The following is a 27021-nucleotide window of genomic DNA, read 5'->3' on the forward strand; positions in this document are numbered from 1 at the left end:
ACATCAGGAACAGATTACTGCAGGGGAGTCAAACTACATTTAACTACATGCAGCTACATTCCTACATTTATACAGTCCTAAAATTACATTTGGCCCTTTGAAGGCAACAGCGAGGCTGTTGTGGCCCCTAGTGAAAATGAGGTTAACACTCCCAGATTACTGCAATATAATCCAGCCTGACCACACGAGGCCAGCTAAAAACTGAAGCCAGTACAGAAAACAGGTGCATGTTTAATATTGCTATATGCTGGTAACACAATAAAACTTCTCTGTAGATTGGCTTCTAGCTATACATTGCTTTTCAGGTGGCATTTACTGTTTAAAGCTCTACACAGTTTACCAGCAAATATCCAGCTAACACTCTACCTAATACCACCCCTCTTTAAAGAAAAAGCATTAATGATCAGATGCTTTCCATGAGATACCATTGACACCAGAGCTCAACTTCTCAGGAGAAGGCAGAGCCTGTCAACTTTACCAACACCAGATCCGCATTTTTCTCCTTACATGGGAGGGAGTGGTGAACACAAAGCTTAAGACAGAAACTGGGTAAGCATCCTTGGGTGGGACTGTCAAGGATTTCCTTGGATTGCAATGTGAAGATGTAGTGTACTTTCAGAAAGTATCTGGAATCTTTGCCTGTTAGATTTTGAAAAGGAGTAAACTCAAACAAATATTCCTCACTGATGCTCCCTTCTCACTTCTAAAAAATGTTTCCATTTCTATCATGACAAAAAGCTAATTTTTTTAATTGCCTGCATAATATGACTGTACAGACATGGACTTACAATAACAGAAATTTCCCAGACAATTTGATTATCAGGAAGAACATCAAAAGATTACTTATTGCCAAATATGACCTCAGCATAAATTTAGTCAAACACAAAAAAATGAGGATATTTATTTTTTGAACTTGCTCTATCTCCCTCTGACAGTTTTGAGTCTGCCAAGAAATTGTGCAGCTTCTTCGTATTTAATCCTTTCTATGATGCCAAGATTTGCAAGTTTAAAATGAGTTTTCCTACAATTATTAAATAGTCTTTTATTAAGCAGTTTTGTGACTTCCTAATATAAAAGTCTTACATTTGCACATCTGCTATCACAATAACCGGAAAAGGGGTTACTTAAATATTTTGGAGAGTCCTAGCTCTTTTTATTTGCTGAAAGTGAACGTTTGACTCCATTCCAAATAAAATATTGTAGACAACATCTTCATCTACTTATGCAAGTAAATAGCAGCTAGTCTTACCTGAAGAGTTACAAAGAAAACATTTATTGGGAAAAATGATATTATTAATATGTTAATGTAATTTTAAAAACAATGTCTATATCATGACCATTCATGGTATTTCTGTGACTACAATTCCCACAGAAATATTAGCTCACAGTTCTCCACTATAAGACACCACCATCTCCGTGCTCTGCCCCCAAGTGTACATAGCATGGTGTGAAAAAAGCTGGACACGGCACACACACACTCACGCATGCAATACCTTTGCTCCCCATCAATACCCACCGTTGGTCCTCTCATCCATACACCAAGTGAAATCTTTAAATCCTAGAGAACACCTTAGGAAGAAAAGTGTCCCAGCTACTTCTGCTATGGCACATGTGACATTTTGGCCTTCCTAAAATGACTCTCTAACACTTGCACAGCCTGACCAGAGAGCAACAAGAATGTTTTCATCTTGCCTGTACCAACACTTCCAACAGCAAGCAAATCAAATTCTGTCCAAGCTGGCTAGGATTGCTCATGACAAATCCATCCTATCATAACCTGTTTTGCTGGTACTGTCTGCTGAACCTCAGGGGGTTCCATTATTTGTCTGCCTTAGAGGGAAAAGAGAAAGTAAGTCACAATGTTTTCAGGGGAATTTGGAATCGTCACTGAATATTAGTTTCCCATGGTAACCTACTGTCAATTCTGAACTGTCTAAAAAAAATAAATTAAAAAAAAAAAATAAAAAAATCTACTACCAAGACCATGCATTTCAAAGGAAGAATACAAGAAAATTACTTCAAAAGACAGAGTACAAATTTAAACACAGAAGTGAAGTTATTATTTTCTCTTTCTGCCTTAGTCTACATGACTTAAGTAGTACAGTGAACAGAAACTGAATTTCTACTGAATGGAGGCATTAGAAGTGTTAGGACTTCCATCTATTTATTTAAAAAAATAAGAATTATTTTAAAAAAATAACACCCTCTTCTACCCCAAAAAGCCAGTAAGTTAAAACTTTATCTTCGAGGTGAGCAATGTACAGCTGCCAACTTCCACGTCCTTGTTATACAGAAAATTAACAATGACATTGTCAAACTCAAATAACGACAGTAGCATGAAAGGCCTTCCAAGAATTATGAAAACACTCAACTGTAGTAAGATACAGTGCTGTGATAATCTGTTAGCTGGGAGGAGAAAATACTCTCTGCCATACTAGCAATTAAAACAGAAGACAAGGTTTTCCATGTAGTTTAAATAATTCCTTTAGTTACAAAAGTCTTTGTCTTTCTTCACCTTCCTATTTGCAAGAAACTAATGAAATGGAAAATTTGAAATAAATGAAAATATATCAGTTTCTGTCTCTCTTTCACCAGAGAAACAGAACAATAAAGATTTTAGTCCTTTCTCTTTAAAAGTCCCTTTAAGATTTTCACTTTAAGCCCAAGCCCATAAGCAATTTCCCTTACAGTAAGAATACGTGGGTTTGGTACACTGAGGATACAATTTACTGTGTGACAGCATGATGCAATAATCATTAAATGTATCGAAATTAAAACTTTGGTTCTACCTATTTTACCGAGCAATACAGGTCCTTCCAAAGAGCTGACCGCTCCCTAGTCTTTAGTTAGAGTTTGCAGAAGATGATTGCTTTATTCAGTTTTCCAAGCACTGACAAAAGTATCAAATAGCACAGGGTCAAGAATCTACCCCTGTGAGGAAAAAAGAAAAAGCATGTCTGTACAGTGAATATTCACTCATTTTAAACAAATGCTGAAATACCTGCAAAATTCTATAAGGCTTTGAACTGGTATGTATATTTTTTTCTTAATTTAGAGGGCAAAAAATGGTTTAATATGGATATTATCTTTCTCCACCAAACATGTAGTCTCATAAAAAAACCCCATATTTTAACAAGAATCTGTTTTCCATAAGATCAGTCAAGACTGATTTAATGAGATATCATATTTATCCATATCTTGTCCTTATTGAGTGTATTTTGTGTTTGACAGTGACACTATTATCCAGACAAACTGGAAAATAACTGATGTCAAACATTTTCTTTTGAAATACTGATTGAATATCATCTTTTGCCCAGTTTTCAAAAAATTCACCACTCAAAGACCTGGCAACCAGCATTAATATTCCCAACGCTGTTTTGCCCTGTTAAATCCAAGTTGTCACGTTATAGTAACAGAAAGGTAGTGGGGCATTAAAATAAAGCAGCTACAAAAAATGTGGCTTGTTCTTTTTCTGAGATCACATATAATTAAAAAAAAAAAAAAAAAAAAAAAATCAGCCTTTTTATGTAATACTCCCTTGCTTATAAACATAGCAATGGAAGATTTTAGCCAACAACTTAGTATCCTCACCCAGAGACCAGCTTACTGTAACAGGCGTGTACGGGATTCCTGTGAAACAACGTAAGTGACTTATTCACTTCCCTACATTAGAATCAAATGCATTTCCACCCATTCACCAGAAAAAATCCCCAGGTTATTAATCAGCTGCCCCCTTGCTAGGGACCATTATACCTTGTTTCTTGGAAAAAAGTGTACAGCCACAGTTCCTAATGCAAATTATTACAGCTATCCACTGAAATCAGTAAAGCTATCTGAATTTATGACAGTTAATTTTTCACATTATAGAGAGAGCATATTAGAGTACAAAAGTGACCATTGCATGTTAGAAGGAAAAAGATTTACAGTGATCGCTATAATTTCATCCCTCCATGAAATATCTACCCTATGTCATAATGTGAGCCATTTAAAAGATTTTTAAAGCATTTGAAATGCATGAAATTTAATTTCACTCTGTCAGAGAGTTTTAATTCTTATTCCTCTGAACGTGAGTTCCAATACAAGTAGGTTTATCAGAACTCTCAACTTAATTTTCCCCCTAAATCCAGTGCCAGAGGTTAACCATCAGAGTGCTGTTCACCTTTTTCCAGCACAATAATTAAAATGCAACTTCAGGAATCTTGTACAGCAATCATCTTTACAATAAAAAGACTTGTAAAAAACCCTGACATTGAGAAAAGGAACTATCACCTACTTTACTTGCATGTATTTTTTTATAATGAGACTCAGTAGTTCTCAATTAATTTTAACTTCAAATCAAGATTAAAAATTAAATATTAGAAGAGATTTAACTTTCTGCACCAAAAGGTACGGACAGAAAAGATTTAAAACTGAGAAAGAAGCAAGAAGCCCAAAAGAGGTGTACCAATATAGTCAAAAGATGGCATTAGGCTTGTGCCTGGTAAGGAAGGCAAGGTTTGGATCAGGAATCAGTGGAACATAGGAACTATTTTAAGTCAGGTCACATTGCTTTGCTCACTATTATGGCAAAAAGTCATTCTTCCTGCTTTTGAAGAGTGCTTGAGAAGACATGAGGAATTCCAGAGGCAGGCAGACATATCATTGGGTTTGTGTTTTGATAGAATAGGATTAGCAAATCATCATTTAAGGACAGCTATTGAGGTCAAACCAAAGGTCGATGTGCAGCACAGTATCACATTTCTGACTGGTTCACACCAGAATGTTTGTGAAAAGGCTTAGTAACAGCACAGATATAGAGGGATCTTTCCACTGATGTACCCGTCCTAGCACCCACCAACCTCTGCATTAAGAAAGTTTCAAGCCAAAGGCTGCATTAATCTTAAAAACAGTGACTTTTGAAAATCAGTAGATGAGCAGTCACACCAGTCTAAGACATGACAACTCTGATGTTACTTACTTCTCTCAGGCCTTATCTTTCGATCTCCCAACATCTTATATGCAACTAACAGTGCAACCACAACACATCATTAGAAACGCAGGACGAAATGGCTCCCACAGCTCCATCCAACTTACAGAAGACTGTTGAAGTAGAGATACCAGATGGTACCTCTGATGAGGGAAAATACTCCCAGGTGCAAGGTAACAGCTGTCAGGACAGACCTACCAGCCCACAACTTGTTTGTAGCTACCCAGCAACTTGAATCCCATGCATATGGAATGAAACTAAATAAATGACAAACCACCAAATGAAAACCTTCACTCATTCTCTTCCACTCTCTCTCATTCTCTTTTTCTGTCTCTTTTTTTCCACAGTAGGGAAAGCGAGGATTGGGGTTCAGACACACAAATGAGTTGCCTTACTTCAGCACAGCTGAGAGACCTTAGGAACAACCCATCTCTCTAAGGGTGCGGACTCCAAGTCCATCAAGCCATTTAGCCTGTGTCCAAAATCAGCCAGCAGCAGGACTGAAGGGAAGAACACATGAACAAGGCAAGCGCTATGTTGGGTGAAAGTTTTTTTATATGCTCTCCAAGGCTTCACTGATTTGCTTCTCAAGGACATTGTAAGCCAAAGGCAGTATCTTTATAGTAATATTATCAATTTTTTTTTCTTCTGTAGTTTTATTCAATGTAAATTATCACAGATCTAATTCCATTGTTATAAGAACACAGAAATAGATTCAGTTGTGTTTAGATTTATTCTGTCCCAGGCAATCAAAAACACCTGTAAGTAAAAGTAAGGTGCAAAATTTTACTCCTTTTTTAAAGGATGCCATTGCCAAAGCTTGTTTACTGTGAAACGCTAGGTAAAATGTACCTGTGACTGGAGCTCAGGCTCTTTTCTCATTGATCTGATATCTCACTACCTGAAGCTAAATGGAGAACAGGAAAACGCCACCTACCCCTTACATTTGCCTTTCTTGCTCCTTTTCCCCATGTTCTCCATGTCAAATAGTTTCTTGGTTTTCTATTCTCGCCTTAAGAACAGTTGACGTTTTCCTAATTGAAATTTAAAAAGGGTTTGGAGTCAAACATACAAGAGTTTTTTTAAACAAACAAACAAAAACCCAGAAGCCAAAAAAAACCCCAAACAAACAGTAAATCACTGCATTAACATGATTAGATCTCAACACACTGACCCACTTCAGCCTAAATGCTAAATTATATTATATTAATAGGCCATTAGAGACACCAGATCTTTGATATGAACTTTCAAATTTTTTAGTAACAGCATAAGAACAAATAGTGCCTCCTTTAACAAAGCAGTTCCTGGAGGTATCATTTAAACACCAGTCATGTTATTCAAAACAATCCAAATTGGCCTGCAGGAAGTTGACATAGTCCCTTTATGGTCCCTTTTTAATAGAGACAAATGAGCTTGAAAACTAACCTAATGGATTGTGTTTAATAGGACACACACACACACACACAAAAGTTGCTATCAAGAACAACATCCCATTAAAGAAAGCCAAAAAGTCCACCAGTTTAAGTCATGCCCAGTGATCTACTGTGTCTGGATTTCCAAGGACAGTCTCAGCCCTATAATTACCCAGGGGTCGCAACTAGTTTTCCTGACCAAGCTGATCTTATGCAGAAATACCAATTATAATAATTTTGTATTGAGATTATTCTTCACTGTGTTTTCTAATGCTAAAACAAGCGAATTTCATAGAAATACTGAATGCCAAAAGGGATTAAAAACATCAACAATTCAATGCTAGATCATGTCACACATGATCAACATTTTCTGGTTTTTAGCTCAGCTTCCACTGAAAGTCAATGATACCTTTTAAATTATAAAAAAGAAGAGACCCATTAAGTCTTATGTCACTTCTGTGACAACATACTTTTTAAAGGGCAGATATAACTCCACTACAGCCATAAAATTCATGAAGGATTTTACTGAAAATTTCTACCTCATGGCCTGGCCAGACTTAGCTGCTGTCTTCACAAAAGCTGTCAGTTCACACCAAACCATGGTAAAAAATAAATTGATAATTTTTATATCTTGTTTCATCTCCATGTACTGGTTTCTTGATAGACACAGGGTAGCATTTACCCAAAGAGCAGGAAGCAATTACAAATAATGGTAATTTTATATGGTAGATTTTCTGGTAATCCAGTAACACTGCAAGAAGATAAAACAAATGCTGTAGTGACGTATCTTCTTTATATTATTTTGAACCATATAAAAAGTCCCCTATTTTTACCTCGCTCAAATAACCTTTGGATTACCTCTTCTTCTCTTTTCAATCCTTTCTCCCAGAGGAGACACTCCTGCCTATAGATCTGTTGTGCTGGCAACAATGCTTTCCTGCAGCCAGCAAATCCCACAGGACACCCTTCTGTACGAGTGGTATTACCAGGCTGCACTCAGACAGACCCGAGAGAGCAAGCCATTTAAGGTCCAAGGAGAGAGCCAGATCTTTTCAATTAGAGCAGCAATACTAAAGCTGTTTATGAAGTCTGAAGTAAAAATCATATTGGCCGTCTTTCTGTTCTGTGAAGTAGCGGCGTGTTTCAGCTGAAACACAGATCCATTTAAAGTTCTTTGGAATTCTTCTGCAGTAAAACCACCACTCAATATCAGCATCGGCATCCTAGACTTGACTTCATGTGTTTAAGACAAAACCACTGGAAAAAGATAAAAATTACACTTAAAGGCTTAAGTATTTATTTCACCGTCATTGACCTATTAAAATTTTAACTCTCTATTTGACAGGAAATAAATAAATTTCTAAAAATACTACTTCTATTTAATTTCAACATTGTTTTCAGTTTAGGCAACGCCAGGTCCTTATATTCAAGTGAGTTCCAGGAATACCCAAAAGCACTTAGGTAGGCTGCTGGTAACAACTGTTGAAGCTTAAATACAAGATAAGAGGCAAGGAGTTTGTCTCACATTAGAACACATAAAAGGTAATTGCTTCTTTTGACTTACCAACTACTAGAAATACATCTGAAATAATTTTTCATGGGTAAAATTCATATATAAATACCAATACAAATAACTGCATAACCACATTCTGTTTACAGGGTGTCTTTTATACCACGTGATAGTTATAAATGCGTGAACCCTAGCTTCACTTTTCCAAACAGTGTATTTTCTATCCTTATGATTTTGCATAAAAGTTTCAAACTTATTTCCTTATTATTCAGTCACAGAACCACAAAGCACTCAAAATTAAGTGTATAAGAGTTAATTTGAGCAATGTTTCAACCTCAGAATTAAGCAGTAAATAAACACATTTTCTTCTGCTGCTTTTTCCTTCTCAAAAGACGCTATCACCAATAGCTTTCCTGGCAATGAGATGCAAATACATAACATCACTGATTCAAACAGCTAATCAAGGACACACGTCTCAAAAGAGTGTCAGAGAAGACTGCTGCATTTCCCAGCACATGTTTCTTTTCTACAAATAAAAATATCCCCTTAGCTAGGAAATCCAGTGGCATTCTGAAAACAAAGGCGTAATTCATTTTCCAGTGCATCTTTCTATATTTTAATTACAGGTTCCCTCACAGTTTGGGGGCAGGGGGGGAAAGAGCAGAAGCATTCATCACAGCCATATGTGACAGACATATGGACAGACATATCGGACAGCAAGAGTGTTTTTACAGAACATAATATTAAAAGTAGTTTTCACCCTAACTTCTAAAGTACACAAGTGCTCTGTAAGACACTGAGTGCTCCAACTTACAACAAATATGTCAATAATATTTTCAAAATGATTTTAGAGTGTTCTGGCATAAAATCAAGGTTCATGACAGTTATAAAGGTCTTCTCTTAGGGATTTAAAGTTCAGAGGTTCACATATACACTTCTGCATAACCCTCACATACAGAAGTCTTCTATGATTGATAAGATTCCAGTTTCATTTTATCTAGAAAATGCATCCTACTTCATTTTAAGACTAAAGGTAAAAACACCAAGCAATCCTCATTACACTTACCTTTCTTTTTCATAACAACACATTCCAGTTACATATGTGAAATTGTAATTATTGAAAGCTTTTTACAGCATAAGACTGCAGTGTAATATTAACTAGTAACACTATAATAATAGCAATACTAATTAATTAATCTTGTTAGTAGGTAGCCATGAGTGCATTCAGATCTTGTCCTGATCCCATGAAATACATGATTGGACTCCTGATGTCTGTATCTCAAGTTACTGGAATCTCAATACACAAGGTTCAACATACAACCAGATGATGGGAATGGATACACAACTAAAATAGCGCTTAAATGCCTGGGCATGCAGTCTGGGAACAGGTTTCTGCCTTGGCACATGGGAGCACACACAGGGGCAAGGTCCCTGGAGGCCAGATGCAGCTGGAGGTTGTGTCTTCCACAGGACAGCCCTCCAGCTGCAGAGCAGCACCTCCTCCAGAACCTCAAGCAGGAGGCACCAGTGGACTCCGTAGCCATCTCTGTATCTAACACAAGGGCTACGAGAAGATTAATATTATGCTACAAATGCAGGACATGCTGAGTGAGCCTCAGCAGTAAAAAAAGCAGCAGATGGCAGAACAGCACGCCCTGGCACATGAGACTTGAGGGTCTACCTCAGGGAGGTCGGATTCTGAAACTTATTGTTTGGTGTTTGGAGGCCTCCTGTAGATGCACATTTAGTGCATTGCCATTGGCAGCAGCCCCTGCTCCTTGCCTTTTATCAAGAAAAGGCTATGGTCAATGTTGAGGAGTTGAAAGCCTCTACAGGTATAATCTAGTCTACCAAAACAATGGGCAGAAGCAGAAGATGCAGAAATCACCCATACCTCTAAAAATTCACAGAAAGTAAATCAACTAGAATTGCAAGATAATCTGCAATCTGGGTCAGAGTGGTAAATACACATCACTATGCAAAATTACCTTTGAACTTTCAAAATCTTTCAGGCACTTTGAATATAAAAATTTGTTTTTCTTTCCATTTAGACTTAGTTATAAAATCAGTTACTGGGAGAGGACTGTTTAAACAGAGCTATTTACAGTGTTTAAAAAGGCTAAATGAACTTCATAGGATCCCATAGTCAGATCTTTTACTGTATTTTTTTTTTTTTCTGAGAACTCAGCTTTACTTGAAACAATAATTCAAAGGTATTGTGCCTCTTTTTTCTAAATTCCACTATTTATCATCACATGAATTTAATCATGTATCAGGCTAGAACAGCCAAATGCCCTCCATCCAACTGCTCAGTACAATTCTGATTCTAAAGAGTGACAAAAGTATTCATATACTCAGGGCTTCTCATTTACTGAGTGATGACTACATTTGTTAGTAGCATTGTAATGACAGGTTAAGGCAGATGCAGAAAATTTCCGTGGTCTGAAAGAGGCATTCCTTTTTTTGCTGTAAAGAACTAAGACAATCAACATCTCCCCACTGAAATGGCAGGAGATGTACAACAAACACAAAATATTGGACACCAGGGGAAAACTTGCTAAACTACAGCTACACACCTTATTTCATACTACTACATGAAAAGAAATCATTAAATGAGATCCAAGGAGATTCCTAATCACTAGCCATACTAATTACAGAATTATCATCAGACAATCGAGCGTTCCCCACTTAATCCCAGGTAAACTAAATATCAGTTGCCACAGAAAGAATTTAACACGCTCTTGCCTTCACACCTTGGAAAGCTTACTGTGAGAGCTGTGGAGCTAAACCGTTCAGGAGAAGCACCAGATAAATATAAATTACTGTTATTATATGCTTGCTTGATCCAACAAGCTTGGTGCAACAAGCTTCATCTTATTTCTGCCTATGCACCATTTCTCCCCTCCACCCCAGCAATGCAAATATGTAGCCCAGGGAAAACCTCCTCCAGCTGCATACTGACAATAAAACTCCAAATGTGTATCAGCAAGACAGAGTGATTAAAACATATAGTGACATATATTCACAACTTCCCACTTCTCCTTATATATACAGATTAACACTAGTAAAATAACTATTAATAATAGAAAATATTATGAACTACACAAATTAGTAGAAAACCCAGCAGCCCACTCTCCCCTCATCAGCTCCTTTTCTCACATTTAGATACATTCACTAAGTTTCTAGAAATACCTGTATTCTCATCCCAAACAATCAAGAGGTGCTCTGGAAGCAAACAATGGTGCTCAAATGTTGTCTCAAAGTTAATTGGAAAACACCATGTTTTCCCCCTAACAACCAGGCTTGCTCTTCTCTTTCTGTTCCTTTCTCATAAGACCCCACATTTTCCTCATCCTGACAATCTAGAAATGGAGTGACCAGGAAACTGAATTTGAAAATTTAATTAATTCTGAATCTACAACAATTAGAGAGTAGTAAGAACAGTTAACAGAAATCATACAACTGTGCACCTACTAAACTGGGTTAGTTGTTTTTATCATGGGAAGGTTTGCCAGCATAATTTACAGTCATTATGTTATTTGTAGTACAATTCCTTGATTAGCAGATAAAGACTTCCACAGAAAAAACTTGGCAGAAACATGCTTGGAAAGCAGATGTGCATATGCTTACTCTTCTCTGCTTTGTCGTCAAAAATCCCTCACTGAAAATGTACTGCTCACAGTTCTGGACATTCCCAGCTCTACCAAGTCACTCTCCCAGCAGAGCTGTACCAATGGATCACAGCTTCTTCCACAATATGCAAGCTACCAGACACATGTCTATTCATTTGGGAGTTTCTCCATATTTACAGAATTTGTGTGGTTATGGAGGTAAGGTACCTCTCCGATCTCGTACCCACATAGAGATTTGCTTTTGTCCTTCTGCACACAAGAACATGCACTATGATTCATTATCTACTGATACCACCTGCAGCAGCACAGGCTGAGACATCAGCAAATCTACCTAAAATCAGCTGCTTCCAAGAAGATGCAACTATTGCAAATAAGAACCGTTTATGTTGTCCAAGATCCTGCTATTAGAGTACTTTTTTGTTTCCAGATTCTCATATTCTCTAATTTTGTGTCATTACACAATATTACAAGGACAGCTAAATAAACAAAAGATAGGAAGCACAGCCATTAACATCTTCATTAAGTCAAGAAGTCTTTTAGAGACCTGTGTAAAGTTAGAGTTAACCAGGAAAAAAATACTTTTCAAAATCACAGTTAACACAATTACCCCAAATTTCTTCTATTTTTAATATCGTGTGGTTCATGCATGCTGAAGATAATGGCACAAATCTTGCTGTAATTCTCAACAGCTGCTGCTAATTCATCTCTACAATATTTCTACTGGAGGTGGTTAAATATATTTATTCCTATTTTAACTTACATTTACCAGGATATTAAGACAACAAGCTAAATTCTTCTCTTGGTCATTCCTGCCATGAGTCAGGAGTTACTCGTGTAGAGTCAGCCTAGTTACATCATCCAGGTAATGGTACAAATTTTGGTCCGGAGCGTCATTGTTTGCAAAGTGACAGAATGGGGCTAAACAAGTGAAGTGCTGCACTAAGATTTACCACTGGAGCTTGTTTTCAGAATTGTTGCTTTTCAGTCAAATGAACTGGAACTTACATCAAAAATTACTACCTAATTGTCTGATATGTCTAAAAAGTTAGGTTTATGAAAAAAAATTGCTATGGAATGAGAAATATAATTACCTTGTATAAGACATCAAATGCTGTTGGACTTGTATCTGTCATTGCTCCAAATCCACGACAAAAATTCCAACACTATCACCATATTCTCAAGACAAGCTGCTGCTTCAGCTGATACATAACTTTTTATAAAACCGTAGATGTACTTCACTTTTTAAGACACAAGAAGATACAGTTAACACATGCAGCACTAATTATAAAGTCTAGGGAAGTGAAATCTCTCATTTAAAGAGATACTTATTTCAGATTCACATCATTTAAAATATCACCAGGATAACGGATATTGTCTCAAGTTAAAAAAAAAAAAAAGTGCTGGAAGTTTAAAAGCGAAATAAGTGATTGTACGCTGTCAAGAGTTTCTTACTATCAGCCAGTTTATGGAATTTTATGTCATACTATGTAAAGTATAAAAGTAAATATAACTCTTCAAAAGATTAGACAGCACAAATGCATACAGTGCAAGTTGCTGGTTTAAATACAGATTTTTAAAATTTGAGTACAAGCTTATTCAGAAAAGCTGAAATGACTACAGAATGAGAAACACACCAGCATGGCTTAGTCTACATAGTTTCTGCATAGCAAAGGAAATTGATGTTACAGACAGCAAACAATTTGAGCACCTCCCTCCCTTCTTTACAATCTTCCCAGGCTTGAGGCCCAAACAGGTACAGATTTTTCACCCACAACACTGGATGAATGTTGGCAAATCAGCAGGCTGACATTTCACTATTTCTACCTACACTAGTAGCAATGCTACTAGTAACCACATCCTGTCTATTTAAATGATGAGCACAGACAAGGCTGACTTCAGTGATCTTATGATGCATCCATCAATGAGTGGGTGTCCAATCCAGTTTCCTTTGAAAGTTGGGTGAAACTCTGGCCTTGATGGTAATGGAAGAAGAAAGAAGATGAATTTTATACTCATGAGTACAGGCAAAGCACAACATTTGTTGACAGATTGAAAAATGTTCTTGTGGAATGGCAGATGGAAGGCAGCTTTAATCCTGGAGTTTCTCTATTTTAAACTAGAAAAATAGTCCCGAATTTCCAAAAGTGATTACAAGAGCCCTAATAACATCCCACAATTACTTTCAGTTCCGAAGGGAGATATGCTCAAATCCATCATCTGCAGTAACTCTGACATTAGGGACACATCTGAGCACAAACATTAAAAATTTCCGAACCAGCACAGGAAGTTTCAAAGGATCTGTAAGAAGAAATGCAATTGATTCATTCTTACAGGTATGAAAAATGTAGTCAACATTTACAAAATCAAGAAGAAAGGGATAGGCATGGAGGGGGGGGGGAAATTAAATCACTAAGGTAAATCAGATGAGCTACTAAAGGAAATATACTTGGATCTGACTCTGCCAGTCAAGCAACATCTAAATGGCTAAAGACAGCATGGGAACTTCCAGAGTGGAGGTGTTGGGAGACGGAAGCAAGAAACCTATGACAAATGATACCTGCCGATCGCAGAGTACTTGTACTTTGCTCCCCAGTATCTGCTGCTAGGTGCTATTATGGAATAGCTATACTCACTCCCATGCCAAGAAACTGTCTAAATTAGACTTCATCAGCTTCAGGTTGCCATGGTTACAAGCTAAGTGATCTCAAGCCAGCTCACAGCGTACCGGTGCTACAAACACTTTGGGACTGCTCCTCAGCCATATCAAAATACAGGACAGTGGATCAATTAGACCATGATCCTGACTAAGTATGACTGTTTCTTTCTCCATCTTATTTCCACAACAAACTCAGGAGTAATTTTAATGAATAAGGCACACCAACAATATTTTAACATCACTACTACAGTGTTAATAGAACAAAAATATATATATCACAGTATCACAGTATCACAGTATGTTTGGGATTGGAAGGGACCTCAAAAGATCACCTAGTCCAATCCCCCTGCTGGAGCAGGAACGCCTAGGTGAGGTCGCACAGGAACATGTCCAGGCAGGTTTTGAATGTCTCCAGAGAAGGAGACTCCACAACCTCCCTGGGCAGCCTGTTCCAGTGCTCTGCCACCCTTACTGAGAAGAAGTTTTTTCTCAAATTTAAGCGGAACCTCTTGTGTTCCAGCTTGATCCCATTACCCCTTGTCCTATCATTGTTGGCCACCGAGAAGAGCCTGGCTCCATCCTCATGGCACTCACCCTTTATATATTTATAACATTAATGAGGTCCCCCCTTAGTCTCCTCTTCTCCAAACTAAAGAGACCCAGCTCCCTCAGCCTTTCTTCATATGGGAGGTGCTCTACTCCCTTAATCATCTTCGTTGCCCTACGCTGGACTCTCTCCAGCAGTTCCCTGTCCTTCTTGAACTGAGGGCACCAGAACTGGACACAATATTCCAGATGTGGTCTCAACAGGGCGGAGTAGAGGGGAAGGAGGACCTCTCTCGATCTACTTAACACCCCCCTTCTAATACACCCCAGGATGCCATTGGCCTTCCTGGCCACAAGGGCACAGCGCTGGCTCATGGTCATCCTGTTGTCCACCAGGACCCCCAGGTCCCTTTCCTCTACACTGCTCTCTAATATGTAATTTCCCAACCTATACTGGAAGTGAGGTTGTTCCTGCCCAGATGCAGGACTCTACACTTTCCCTTGTTAAATTTCATCAGGTTATTCCCCGCCCAACTCTCCAGCCTGTCCAGGTCCCGCTGGATGGCAGCACAGCCTTCTGGTCTGTCAGCCACACCTCCCAGCTTAGTGTCATCAGCAAACTTGCTGATAGTACACTCTATTCCCTCGTCTAAATCGTTAATGAATATATTGAATAATATTGGCCCCAGTACTGACCCCTGAAGCACTCCACTAGATACTGGCCTCCAACTAGACTCCGCACCATTGACTACCACTCTCTGGCTTCTCTCCTTAAGCCAGTTTGCAACCCACCTCACTACTCTATTGTCTACACCACACCTCCTCAACTTAGCTGTGAGGATGCTGTGGGAGACTGTGTCAAAGGCTTTACTGAAGTCAAGGTAGACCACATCCACCGCTCTGCCATCATCCATCCACCTTGTTACATTCTCATAAAAGGCTATGACGTTGGTCAAGCATGACTTACCCTTGGTAAAGCCATGCTGACTGCCCCTAATAACCCTCTTATCCTTGATATGCCTTGAGATGGCACCAAGGCTAAGCTGTTCCATTACTTTCCCAGGGACAGAGGTGAGGCTGACTGGTCTATAATTACCCGGGTCCTCCTTCTTGCCCTTTTTGAAGACTGGAGTGACATTTGCTTTCCTCCAATCCTCGGGCACCTCCCCCGTTTCCCAAGACTTGTCAAAGATGATGGAGAGCGGTCCAGCAATGACTTCAGCCAGCTCCCTCAGCACCCGCGGATGCATCCCATCTGGACCCATGGATTTATGGATGTCCAGACTATTTAATTGCTCCCTAACCCAGTGCTCATCGACTAAAGCAAACTCCTCCATTGACCTGGCTTCATCCGGGGTCTCAGGGGTACAGGGCTCCCCAGGACAGCCTCCAGCAGAGTAGACAGAGACAAAGAAGGCATTCAGTAATTCTGCCTTCTCTGTATCTTCTGCCACCAGGGCACCCACCCCGTTCATCAGTGGGCCTACATTGCCTCTGGTATTAGTTTTATCTGCTATGTATTTGAAAAAGTTCTTTTTGCTGTCCTTGACCCCTCTCGCCAGCTGTAATTCTAAGGAGGCCTTGGCTATCCCAGCTGCCTTCCTACATCCTCTAACAGCAGCCTTATATTCTTCCCAAGTGGCCAGCCCCTGCTTCCATGACCTGTAAACTCTCCTCTTCTGCTTGAGCATACCCAACAGATCCCTATTCAACCACGCAGGCCTCCTGGCTCCCTTCCTTGACTTCCTTCGTGTAGGGATGCTCTGATCCTGAGTGTGGAAGAAGCAATCTCTGAATGCAATCCAGCTATCTTGGGCCCCTTTTCCTTCAAACAGTCTTGCCCAAAGGATTTCCCCCAGCAATTGCTTGAAAAGGCCAAAGTTTGCTCTGTTAAATTCCAGGGTTGCAATTCTACTTGCTATTCTGTTCCTGCCACCCAAGATGCTGAACTCCACCATCTTGTGGTCACTGCAACCCAGGCAGCCCTCAACCTTTACTTGCTATTCTGTTCCTGCCACCCAAGATGCTGAACTCCACCATCTTGTGGTCACTGCAACCCAGGCAGCCCTCAACCTTTACTGCTTCGACCAGACCCTCCTTGTTAGTGAGGATGAGATCCAGCAGTGCACCTCTCCTAGTCGGCTCCTCCACCATCTGCATGAGGAAGTTATCATCAATGCACTGGAGGAACCTCCTGGACTGTGGCTGGCTGGCTGAATGGTCCTTCCAGCAAACATCACAGAAGTTAAAATCCCCCACAACAACCAGGGCCTGTGACTGTGAGGCCACTCTCAACTGCCCATAGAAGGCCTCATCAACTTCCTCAGCCTGATCGAGTGGCCTGTAACAGACGCCCACAACAGTGTCACCCCTGCCAGCCTGCCCCTTGATCCTGACCCATACACTCTCAACTCGCTCCTCATCTGCTCCTGGGCAGAATTTAGTACATTGTAGTTGCTCTCTCACATAGAGAGCAACTCCACCACCACGCCTGGCTGGCCTGTCTTTCCTGAAAAGGGCGTGGCCATCCATGACCACATTCCAGTCATGTGAACTGTCCCACCATGTTTCCGTAATTGCCACCAGATCATAATCTCCCGACCGAACATAGGATTCTAACTCCTCCTGCTTATTCCCCATGCTGCGTGCATTGGTATACACATATACTGTGGAACAGGGAGAGAACACACTTTCAAGGACTGAATTTCATGCAGGCAGGTATCATTTAATTGGCACGCACTGAAATGCCTACACATGACAGAAGTTGTCTCACCTTCTCTTAATACTTAGACTATAACTGCTGTTTAGGTCTATAGGATACCTTAGACAGATAAAGTTACCCTGATTTCCAGAGAGGCTGTTATCTCAGCTGCTTCAGAGCAAGTCAACAGTAACACTGCAAATATGCGGTTCCCCATCCTTTATCAAAGAGCATGGTATTTTGCAACAGACTATCAATCTACTCCAACGCCATTCTGGAAGGAAAACAATTTTTAGTCTTTTCATCTATTAAACATGTTAAACAAGTCTCAGAGCCGATTAATAATCCTGCCATGCAGAATTCTCTCTCTGCTCACAGCCAAAACAAACAAGCAAAAAAGCTTTAAGCAACCCCACTGCAGGTCATCCTAAAGACAAGGATAGAACAGTTTGCTGCCAACAGCATTACAAGCAGTTATCAGGCTTATCCTCCTCAATTAAAGGCTTTTAAAATTGCTGATAGAGGATGTAAGTGTTTTTCATTTACTACTCAGATCTTTACTAACAGTCTCCATGACCTTGTTTCATACTGGCTTTTTCTAAACATAGAAGGGGCCTCACCCCACATATTATTGTGATGTACTCCAATTGCCACAACCACTAAAGCTTTTTTTCATTTCTGTTTCCAGTTCACTTCCACAAGGGTGCCAGAAAAGAGACTGATGTATATCACATGTCAGAGACCATTAGCTTTTTGAGCGCTGTATTTTGTGGATATGCTCAGGGCAGCATTAGGCAAAGTAATGGTAATTAAGTCCCTGGCCACCTGGATCCTTTTCAGGTCCACACAGCATTATCACAGCTCCAGACCTAAACCAGAGGGAGGAAAAAAAAAAAAAGTGAGAGTTACAAAATAGTTTACACTACCCTGCCTTTTATTACTCCAGACTCTTCTCTGTCTTCTTAACTTCCAACTTAGCATGATAGAAAAGGGGTCAATTGAAAAAAAGACATACCCTCTTTCCTCCCCCTCCACCCTTCACACCACCACCCCAAGGCCACTCAAGACAATGCCTTTCCTAGAAGCTTATGCTTTCCAATCAGGTCTGAATTAACCTCCTTAAAAAACAAAAAGCAGTCTTTACCCTACCTTCTACCCTCCGAAAACAAACCTTTCTTTCCTACCACACACAACCAAATTATTACAAATTCTACCCAATCATTCATTGCTTTAGAACTCTCCTACCCCTTTTTCTACACCTGGTGTTTGTTATACTACAGGTAGTTTGTAAAACAGATGGCGCATGAAACTAAACGAGGGGGCCTGAATTATACCATAAAACCAGACTGAAGTATTGTAGTCATATGGTCTTACTTTCACTGCAGGAAGCTTTGTTAACAAAAGCTTATATTTTAATTTTAGCAACATTGCTCTAATTTAAAATCAGACAGGATGGTTAAAGTCTTGTTTCATGGTCTGGTACAATACTCTGTTGCTCTTGAACGTAACTACTGTTACCAAAAATTAAGATAATTGCTATGGAAAATTATCTTCCCAAATTATAATTTTATAGGGAAACAACAGGGAATAACTAAACCTGAAAAATCACATTAGACAAAAAAACAACTTCCTGTAAAGATGCAACATCATTTTTTGAAGTAGAGAGAGAGAAGTTCTCAGACTTTATCACCTTCATTCTGGCGTACTGCTGCACCATTTTTCCCCATTTTATTAAGATTTTTACTCTTTTTTTCCCTTTAACTTCCACGTACACCATTGCTTCCAAAGCTTATGCACGGTGGTTACTACTTCCTCCACAATCTTGAGTTTAAGAACACCCACTTAACCAGACATAGGGAGACCCTTAGCAGTAGTATAGAACTATTTCTGCAAAATTAAAAAGATACAACCCAAGACGTAGGCTCTTATTCACAGCTGTTCCTGTTCCAATTGTCTTTACTCTTACTCATTGCTACATTGTGGAAACAAGCAGCAGAGCGTGACTGCTACACACTACAGTAGGAGAGTTGTGATTTAGTTCTGATTGCCCTATAGATCTCTTATGAAAAGACAGATATCTGGCTGCTCTCTATTAGCCTTAATTTTCTTCCTTATAAATGACATTAGTCTGCTACATGAGTAGTTCTTTCTGAGCCTTATCAGAAGCACTATGCAAGCGAAAAGCATTATTGCCACTTAATAAACATGCAGAAATCACAGGCAAGAACATCAACTTCAGATTTTTTACTTACTCCTACTCTTTCAAGAGTAGCAGAATTGACTGGACAAGAGATACTAGGCAGACAACCCTACGACCCCAGACCAAGTGAATGAATCGTTAAATTGCCCCAAGACTTTCCCTACCTTCACTCACTACAAAACAACCTCCTGACTTTTCTCTCCTCCCTGTACTTAAGGAATATCACCCTCCTCAAAAGAGCTAAGATGCAGAACGAAAGTTATGCCAGAAGTTATTCTGCGTCATGGACGTTTTCTAGAGCAGTACTCAACTCCAGGGGTCAAACATCTCTGCCCTTCAGCAGATACAGGCTCATCCAGGCTTCTGCCCAGCTGTTGAACAAACTGAAGGCATCACTGTCTTGGCAAGAAGCACATGCAGGTACCTGAATCTTTCTAATGGAATCTTTCTACTGGATCATCATGAAAAAAAGTGAATTTAAAATGCTGAAGTTAAAGTATGCAAACAATAAAATGCAATATTCAAATAAATCTTGGCGGTTTGCTATGCTGCATGAATGAGTGCTTAATTTTCTCCTAATAACGTGTAGCTTTTCCCATTTCCTTTGGCTTTATGTACTGCAAAAGCAGAGGCTGACCTTCGGATATTCCCCTGTTGCTAGGCAAGACAGCCCCTCAGAATCAACAATAAATGTTAGGAAAGCGATTATTCATGTCCTCTGAAAACTAATATGAAAGTCTATCAGAATGAGTTTTGTTATGCTCCTGCAGAATACACTGGCAAATGAGTATTTTTCATGAGAAAAATTCTCGTGAAATTATTTAGGCAGTAACTGAGCACAGTATTTCTGATTACCACAAGTCAGTTCTTAACAGCTATGTGAAGCTTTGAATGGCTTAAAACTACACACAGAGAGAACAGGAGAGGACACACTGTGATGACATTCCCAAACAAAACTTTATCAACAGAAATACTACATCAATAGTACTTTAGATAAAAAGATAATCACAGATCTCATGTAATAGACTTAAAAATAGCAATAGTCAGAGAAAAAGGTTGTGTTACAGTTTGACAAGCAGAAACATATCCTTCCAACTCTAAAATGAAAATAAAAGACTCAAGAAGATAAGAAGATTAACAAACACATCATATGTTGAGCATCTAGGTTCAACCACTGTTTCAGGTACAATGATTTCTGGAAATTTCACGACTTTGGAATTTATAAGAAAAAAAAAAAAGAAATATCAAAAATGAAAATTTTTTTGCAAAATAGTTTCCTGGGCCATGACTACATGACTAAAAAGAAATTTCTCAGCACTGGTCTGGTCTTCAATTTACCATAAACACACAAGTTCACACGAGACAAGGTAGTACCATACATCATCTTTGAATTACACAAAGAGCAATGATAGATAAACATGGACATGCTTTTGTTTTCTCCAGAGGGGAAAAAAAACAGCTACAACAAAAACACCTAAAACAAACTGAACCAATGCATCCACAGTTCATTAGATTAGCAAATCTGGCATCAGAAAGCAACCTTCACCTGTATGCCTTTAACAACACTTCCTCATAACTTTACTCTTAACTTTATACTAATATTTCTTTTTACTTTCTTGATAGAAATCACTTTCTTTGCTAACATGGATTACTAAATCAATTAGAGAACCCTAAGGAAGAGTAACGTACTGAAAGTGCTGCTAAAGAATATCTTGACCAGGCAGACATATTTGGTCTTCAAAATTCTTCTCAGAAAACATATGTTACCTGACCAATGTGAAGATCAAACATTCTTTTTCCAGTCATATCATTAAGTCAATTTCCTTCAACTTGCACTTAAAAAGATACCCGAATAGATTATCATAATTTAGTATTCAGACTTTACAAAGGCCAAGTGAAACTGCTCAACTCCCAGTTTTCTTCTGCCTATTCAGATACATACCAAAACCCTTTAACAAGATTTTTTTTTTAATTATTACTAATACCCTTTATGTTGAAAAGAAGCTCTTTTAAAGCATTGAGTGGAATAAGAAGTACTGAAAAATTAGAATAACAAGTAAAATATATTTCAACTTTGATAGGCAAAATAAAAGAAGGATTTTAAAGAGACCAGGGCACTTTGTCTCTTGAGGGATGTACTTCTGCATTTACAGTAGCCTCCTTATTTCTTCTTAAGTTAAAAATAAAATTGGTTATGCCAACAGCCTAAACGGACAACTGGTCTTTTGGTTAAAGCTGTCTGTGTGTACACAGAGACTAGCAGATGGCAAACTTGTATCTCCTCTTCACTTTCATTTCAACTTCAAACCTCAAAAAAAAAAAAAAAAAAAAGATATTAATAGAAAAAAAGAATGTCTGACATATAAAAGATGCACATGTATTTCTAATGTACACAGATAGTGACTTCCTTTCTCACCCTATCCTAGGCTTATTGTTCTACCCTTACTTAGACCTGGTCTCACTCTGACATTGATCTGTGTCACTTCTAAACTGACCTGAAAAGGAAAGTATAGGACAGCCCATGAGAAGCGGGTGGTGGGCAGCACACACCACCTGCATAAAGAGGACTGTTCAGCTCACACATATACAGGTTTGCGGCGTCTTCAGTGAGCTGAAGGAAAGCAGCACATCTACTGTCGAAGTGGAATCTACTCATAAGAAAAAAAGTGGCAAGACTGGAACTGCAGGAAAGATTAAAACTTTCAGAAAGCTAAAAATTCTCTCTCTAATCCCTATCACCCCACGTGCAATTAAGATATTGTCCAGAAACTGAAATTTGCACAGCAGAAATATTAGGGAGACTGCTATTTCAGGAGTAAAGTATCATCTCTGCCCTATGGGGTTCCCAAGAATCTTCAATCCAGCATCCTTTTCCCCAAAAGTTTGTTATCAACTGTTTCATCAAAACATCCTTTAGAAATCTTTTCCAACAAAATTCTGGTTTAAGATTACTAAAATGCTCTACAAGTCTGTCACATTACAGTTCATTAACTGTCACTGGATTTTTACCTGATTTAATGACAGTATTTAAATACATCTTAAAATTTTATAAGTGTGAGGATCTGAAATGAGCAGATTTTTAAAATGGCTGCCATTTTATCTAACATCAGAATGTTGTCTTATTATTATTAATTGAAAAAGAAAAAAAGAAGCTCAATTTCAAATTGCTCGGACAATTTTGAAAGGCTCAAAAATCTCAATTCTGATGTAGTATGAGTAGCTCCAATTCTATGCAAGACATCCAGTCCATATTTGGTCTAAAACAAGTGTTCTTAGGCCCAATTCCAGTCAATGCAATCACACAGTTTTACAACCAACATGGTAGGTACGGATTTCATTCAAAGTCTTCAGTAGTTTATATGGTTCTGTCTACTATTAAGAAAAGAACTGTAAATGCATACAAAAAAATTTAATTCTTTATTTCACATACATTTAATGTCCCACAGGATTCCAGGCCACCTCCCCACACACGTAAGTAAAAGCTGGAGAATAAAAAGCAAGGACTGATTTTATCTCAAGGTTATGGAAACATCATTAAACCATAAAACCACGGTGTCAAAAATTTATCTTGACATTAGAAAACATCTCAGTGGAGTTAAAGCCTTATCACGTAATTAACTGCAGATAATTCTGTTTAATACTGAGGATCAGAATTTTAAAACAGTCACAACCTTGATAAATGGCATGTTAAATAAACTGGAGCTTCTGAAGAGTGATCAGATAGCAAGAATGAAAAAATCCAGCTCAAAGGACAGTTGACACAAAAGCAAATTGTCTAGTAAGGACAGGTCAACACTGTCAGAAAGAAAGGTACTTTACCCTTCCAAAACACCTCCCCATCCAGTACAGCTGATATTTTCCACAGGTGTTACACAAACAAAAAATACATTGGCAGGAAATTCTGTTCCCATGGAAAGAAATGGCAAAACTTTGATTTTTGATTGGAAGTTCCCACAAGTTTGCACTGAAGGGGTCTCTGTCCATTGAGCGTCACAAGCGAGTGAATAAAACTATAATTAATTTTCACAAAGACAAGAGCAGTGGCTAGCAGAGAGGAGGACTGTTTAAAAGAGCTTCCAAGAAGCTCTTTTGACCTAACTCTGGCTGGAGATTTTTCAAGAACTATCTGGCATTTAGTATCTCACTGCAGGAACGTTTTTCTCTTTTGTCTGACTGTCTGCTTATTTTCCTTCTTGAGTATCCAGCACCAAACAGGATAAAAAGTGACCTTTGACTGGATCTGTTTGTGGCATGCAATGAAAGAACTGATCCAAAAAAGTTCAATGTTAGAATAAGCACCTACTGAACTTGGAAGGAATGTTGGAAGAGGTTGGGAAAACAAGATTACATCTTGAAGTCATGTATCTGCAGTATTTCTTTATTCTATGACCACACAGAGAAGTCATCACAGCTGGTCTTTGTTTAGAGTTATGCTACAGAGAAAAGGCCACATAAGTCTTTTAACAGAGACTTTACACTTCTAAAGTCTTAAGTTTAACCTGTGGGGAATAAGCATCACTATTCAACTTAAGGAAAACAAACACACACACACAAAACAAAACAAAAAACACAAACAAACAAACCCAAACCAAAACAAACAAACAAACAAAAACAAACACCAAACCACCAAACAAAAAAACCCACACCATACACAGTATTTTTTCCACTGACATTCATCTTATCCTCTAAACAACATTTTATGGGGGTGGCAGAAAATGCCTGCTGCTACCTCACTACGGATTGGGGTACATTAAAACAATATTTTAATATAGTGCCATACTTTGTAACATACTCATCTGAGAATCACACTGGGAGGGCTATAAACTACCATGTGGAAAACTGACAACAGAGCCTTCCAAAAAGCATTGTGATTGCCAGAACTCCAAAGAAGATACTAATTTTACTCACACATAAAGCATATGGGTATATTTAGTCCACAGCCCCCATTCTCCCAACCAACTCACCTGTTCAGTCAGATTCTTCTGTCCCTTCTGTCAATTCTTTTTATTATTAGTGATATGAAGTACCTGTACCCGTGACAGATCTATGTCATTTGCCCTCTATTTTCCTGTGGCAGACTCTCACAAAGACTGAGTAACATGAGTGAAAGGAGGAAATGAGACCTACTTTAATGATCTGAGAGCCTCTGAATTTCCAGAAGAAAAAAAAAGACAAGAAAACTTAAAACTCAGTATTTTACATTACATCCAATGGGATAGGGGCAAATTCACAGTCAGCATAAAGAATACATTGAGTTAAAAATACCTTTGTGATAATAAAGCTATAGTGGGACAAATGTAATTAACAAGAGCATTCCCAGTTCTCCAGTTAACAAGATACAGAGCTGGAAAGTCTTTACTTTCCCTCTGCACTTGATGCCCACTAGCATCACCTTGGTAAAATACATGGGAGGGAAGAGGAGGTGAACAGATATGTAGATGCTTGTGCATGTGTCTACATAAAGTATTTTAAAAGCTTCCTTATTTTCTTCATTGGTGCTTCAATATACTGAGCAACCATCACACTGCTCCCACAATGCCACCACAACCAACCTCCCTCTTGAGCTTATTATTACACAAAGAGCAACAACACATGTAAAGAACTTCTTACAAACTCAGTTCAAACCAGTTAGGCAGTGATCACCTTGTGATACTCAGTCTTACCTTCAGCTGTAAAAATTCTCTAAACCAGACAGCACAGTGTGTATTTCATGTGAAATGCATCTGACAAAGTTGAGACCAAACCAGCATAGCACAAAACAGTAAAACAATTTGAGTGGAGACGAGGTAGTACACAAGGTTTTTATCTGTGAGTTCTTTTGTCTGGGTGTATTTCAGCCTGCATGGTTTTCCAGGAAAAACTGCAACTTTACATCACCTCAGTCTAATCATCAAAATCCAAAACCACACCACAGTTGATTATATTACTCCCACTCCTTCTATCCATAGCAAAAAAGATTCCACAATTGTGCAAACAGATTAAAAATATGTAGAAAATTGTATATTGCATTTTTAAAAATTCCTTTAAAACAGGCTCTTCCTTTTGTTTATATCAGAAGAAAAACATCTAAGAGTTTGACTTACTTCATAAGAAAATTATTATTAAAACACCTAAAACATGCATGAGTTAAGATAAATCCTATGGCAGAATTTATCAACCAATTTGAAACAAAAAAATTAAATCAAGTTAAAACCATGAGTATTCTCCATATGAAGTACTTCTGCTAGCACTGTTCAAATGAAGCTCTCTGAATTGAAAGCAATAAAACATGTACAGCAAAAGCCAACAATATTTAGTTAGTTACAAACATTTTACCTATTGTGGAAATTAATTTCAAGTACTTCACATATAGCCTTTTAGAATAGATGATCCACATGTCCCCTGAGAAAGCAGTTGGTGGGACACAGTGTTGTCAGGAACACCCACCAGCCCTAAATAACCAGCACTAAATAACAAAACAGAATGGGAGTATATCTGCAAATGTAAGAGACTGCACTTTGCAGAAAAATTCTAGGCTGAAGGGTGATGCTATATGCTCGCTACCACTGTGGAAAAATCACTGAGGTTGATTGACTCAGTTGGTTTTGAACTGGTTTGTTTTTTAACGCAACTTTTTTTTTTTCCCCCGAGAGCTTTAAGGTGATAATTTTAAAAGGTAAAAGAAAAAATATCCTCTGGCAACTGCTTGAATTTCGAAGTGTTACAATTACATAAAAGCTATACTTCTGCTTAAATAGTGTCTGAATAGAAAAAAAAAAAAAAAAGTTTTATTTCACTTTGCCATATATCACATTCTGGATGTATCTCCTGAACTCCCACTCAAAAAATAAATCAAGAACACAACGAAAGGATAATTTATGAGTTGCCAAGTAATCACAGTTTAACACTTACTTTTGTGAAGATCTGAAAAAAGTCAATTGCAGGTGGCAAGTAAGATGCATCCTGGATCTCTGTTTTCAAATACAGTTGCAATGTCTGTGCAAGGTGCCTGAGGGCATCTTTCATTTCTTCACTTAACTGCTCAATATCTTAAGGGTAGGGAGAAAAAAAAGTATATCAAGTCGTGAACAGAACCTTTCACCAACATTTTGAACATATCCAATGGCAGCCATACAGTCTAGACATTTACAGTCCCAGAATTAATCTTGACAGAGGGCAATTTTGACAGAGGGCGGACATTTGTCATTTTTTGTGACAGCTACTTGTCAACACACAGAAGAGTTTATCAGGTTGCTACTGCTGAGTCATATGAATACCATGGTGAGTTAAAGATCAAAAGCTAACAGACAAAGCAGATGCACAAGCAGATGTAAGACATTACATATGAAAACTAGGCATCTGGGTTTGTAACATTTAAAATATGCTTGAAAGTTTAGGCAGAAGCATCTTTCCTTTTGC

The 27021-nt window shown here is 38.4% G+C and overlaps 1 protein-coding gene across 5 annotated transcripts in view; it reads right to left on the reverse strand.

Annotated features, from left to right (window-relative positions):
• Positions 1–27021, reverse strand: part of SMYD3 (SET and MYND domain containing 3) — a 406076-nt gene that overhangs the window by 324881 nt on the left and 54174 nt on the right. For all 5 annotated transcript variants that reach the window (XM_065057918.1, XM_065057916.1, XM_065057920.1 and 2 more), the window contains exon 5: positions 26515–26651. In XM_065057918.1, the coding sequence (XP_064913990.1) occupies positions 26515–26651 (137 nt within the window). The remainder of the gene's footprint in view (positions 1–26514; positions 26652–27021) is intronic.

The sequence above is a fragment of the Columba livia genome, chromosome 3, assembly GCF_036013475.1.
Source record: "Columba livia isolate bColLiv1 breed racing homer chromosome 3, bColLiv1.pat.W.v2, whole genome shotgun sequence".
In the NCBI taxonomy this organism is placed as follows: domain Eukaryota; kingdom Metazoa; phylum Chordata; class Aves; order Columbiformes; family Columbidae; genus Columba; species Columba livia.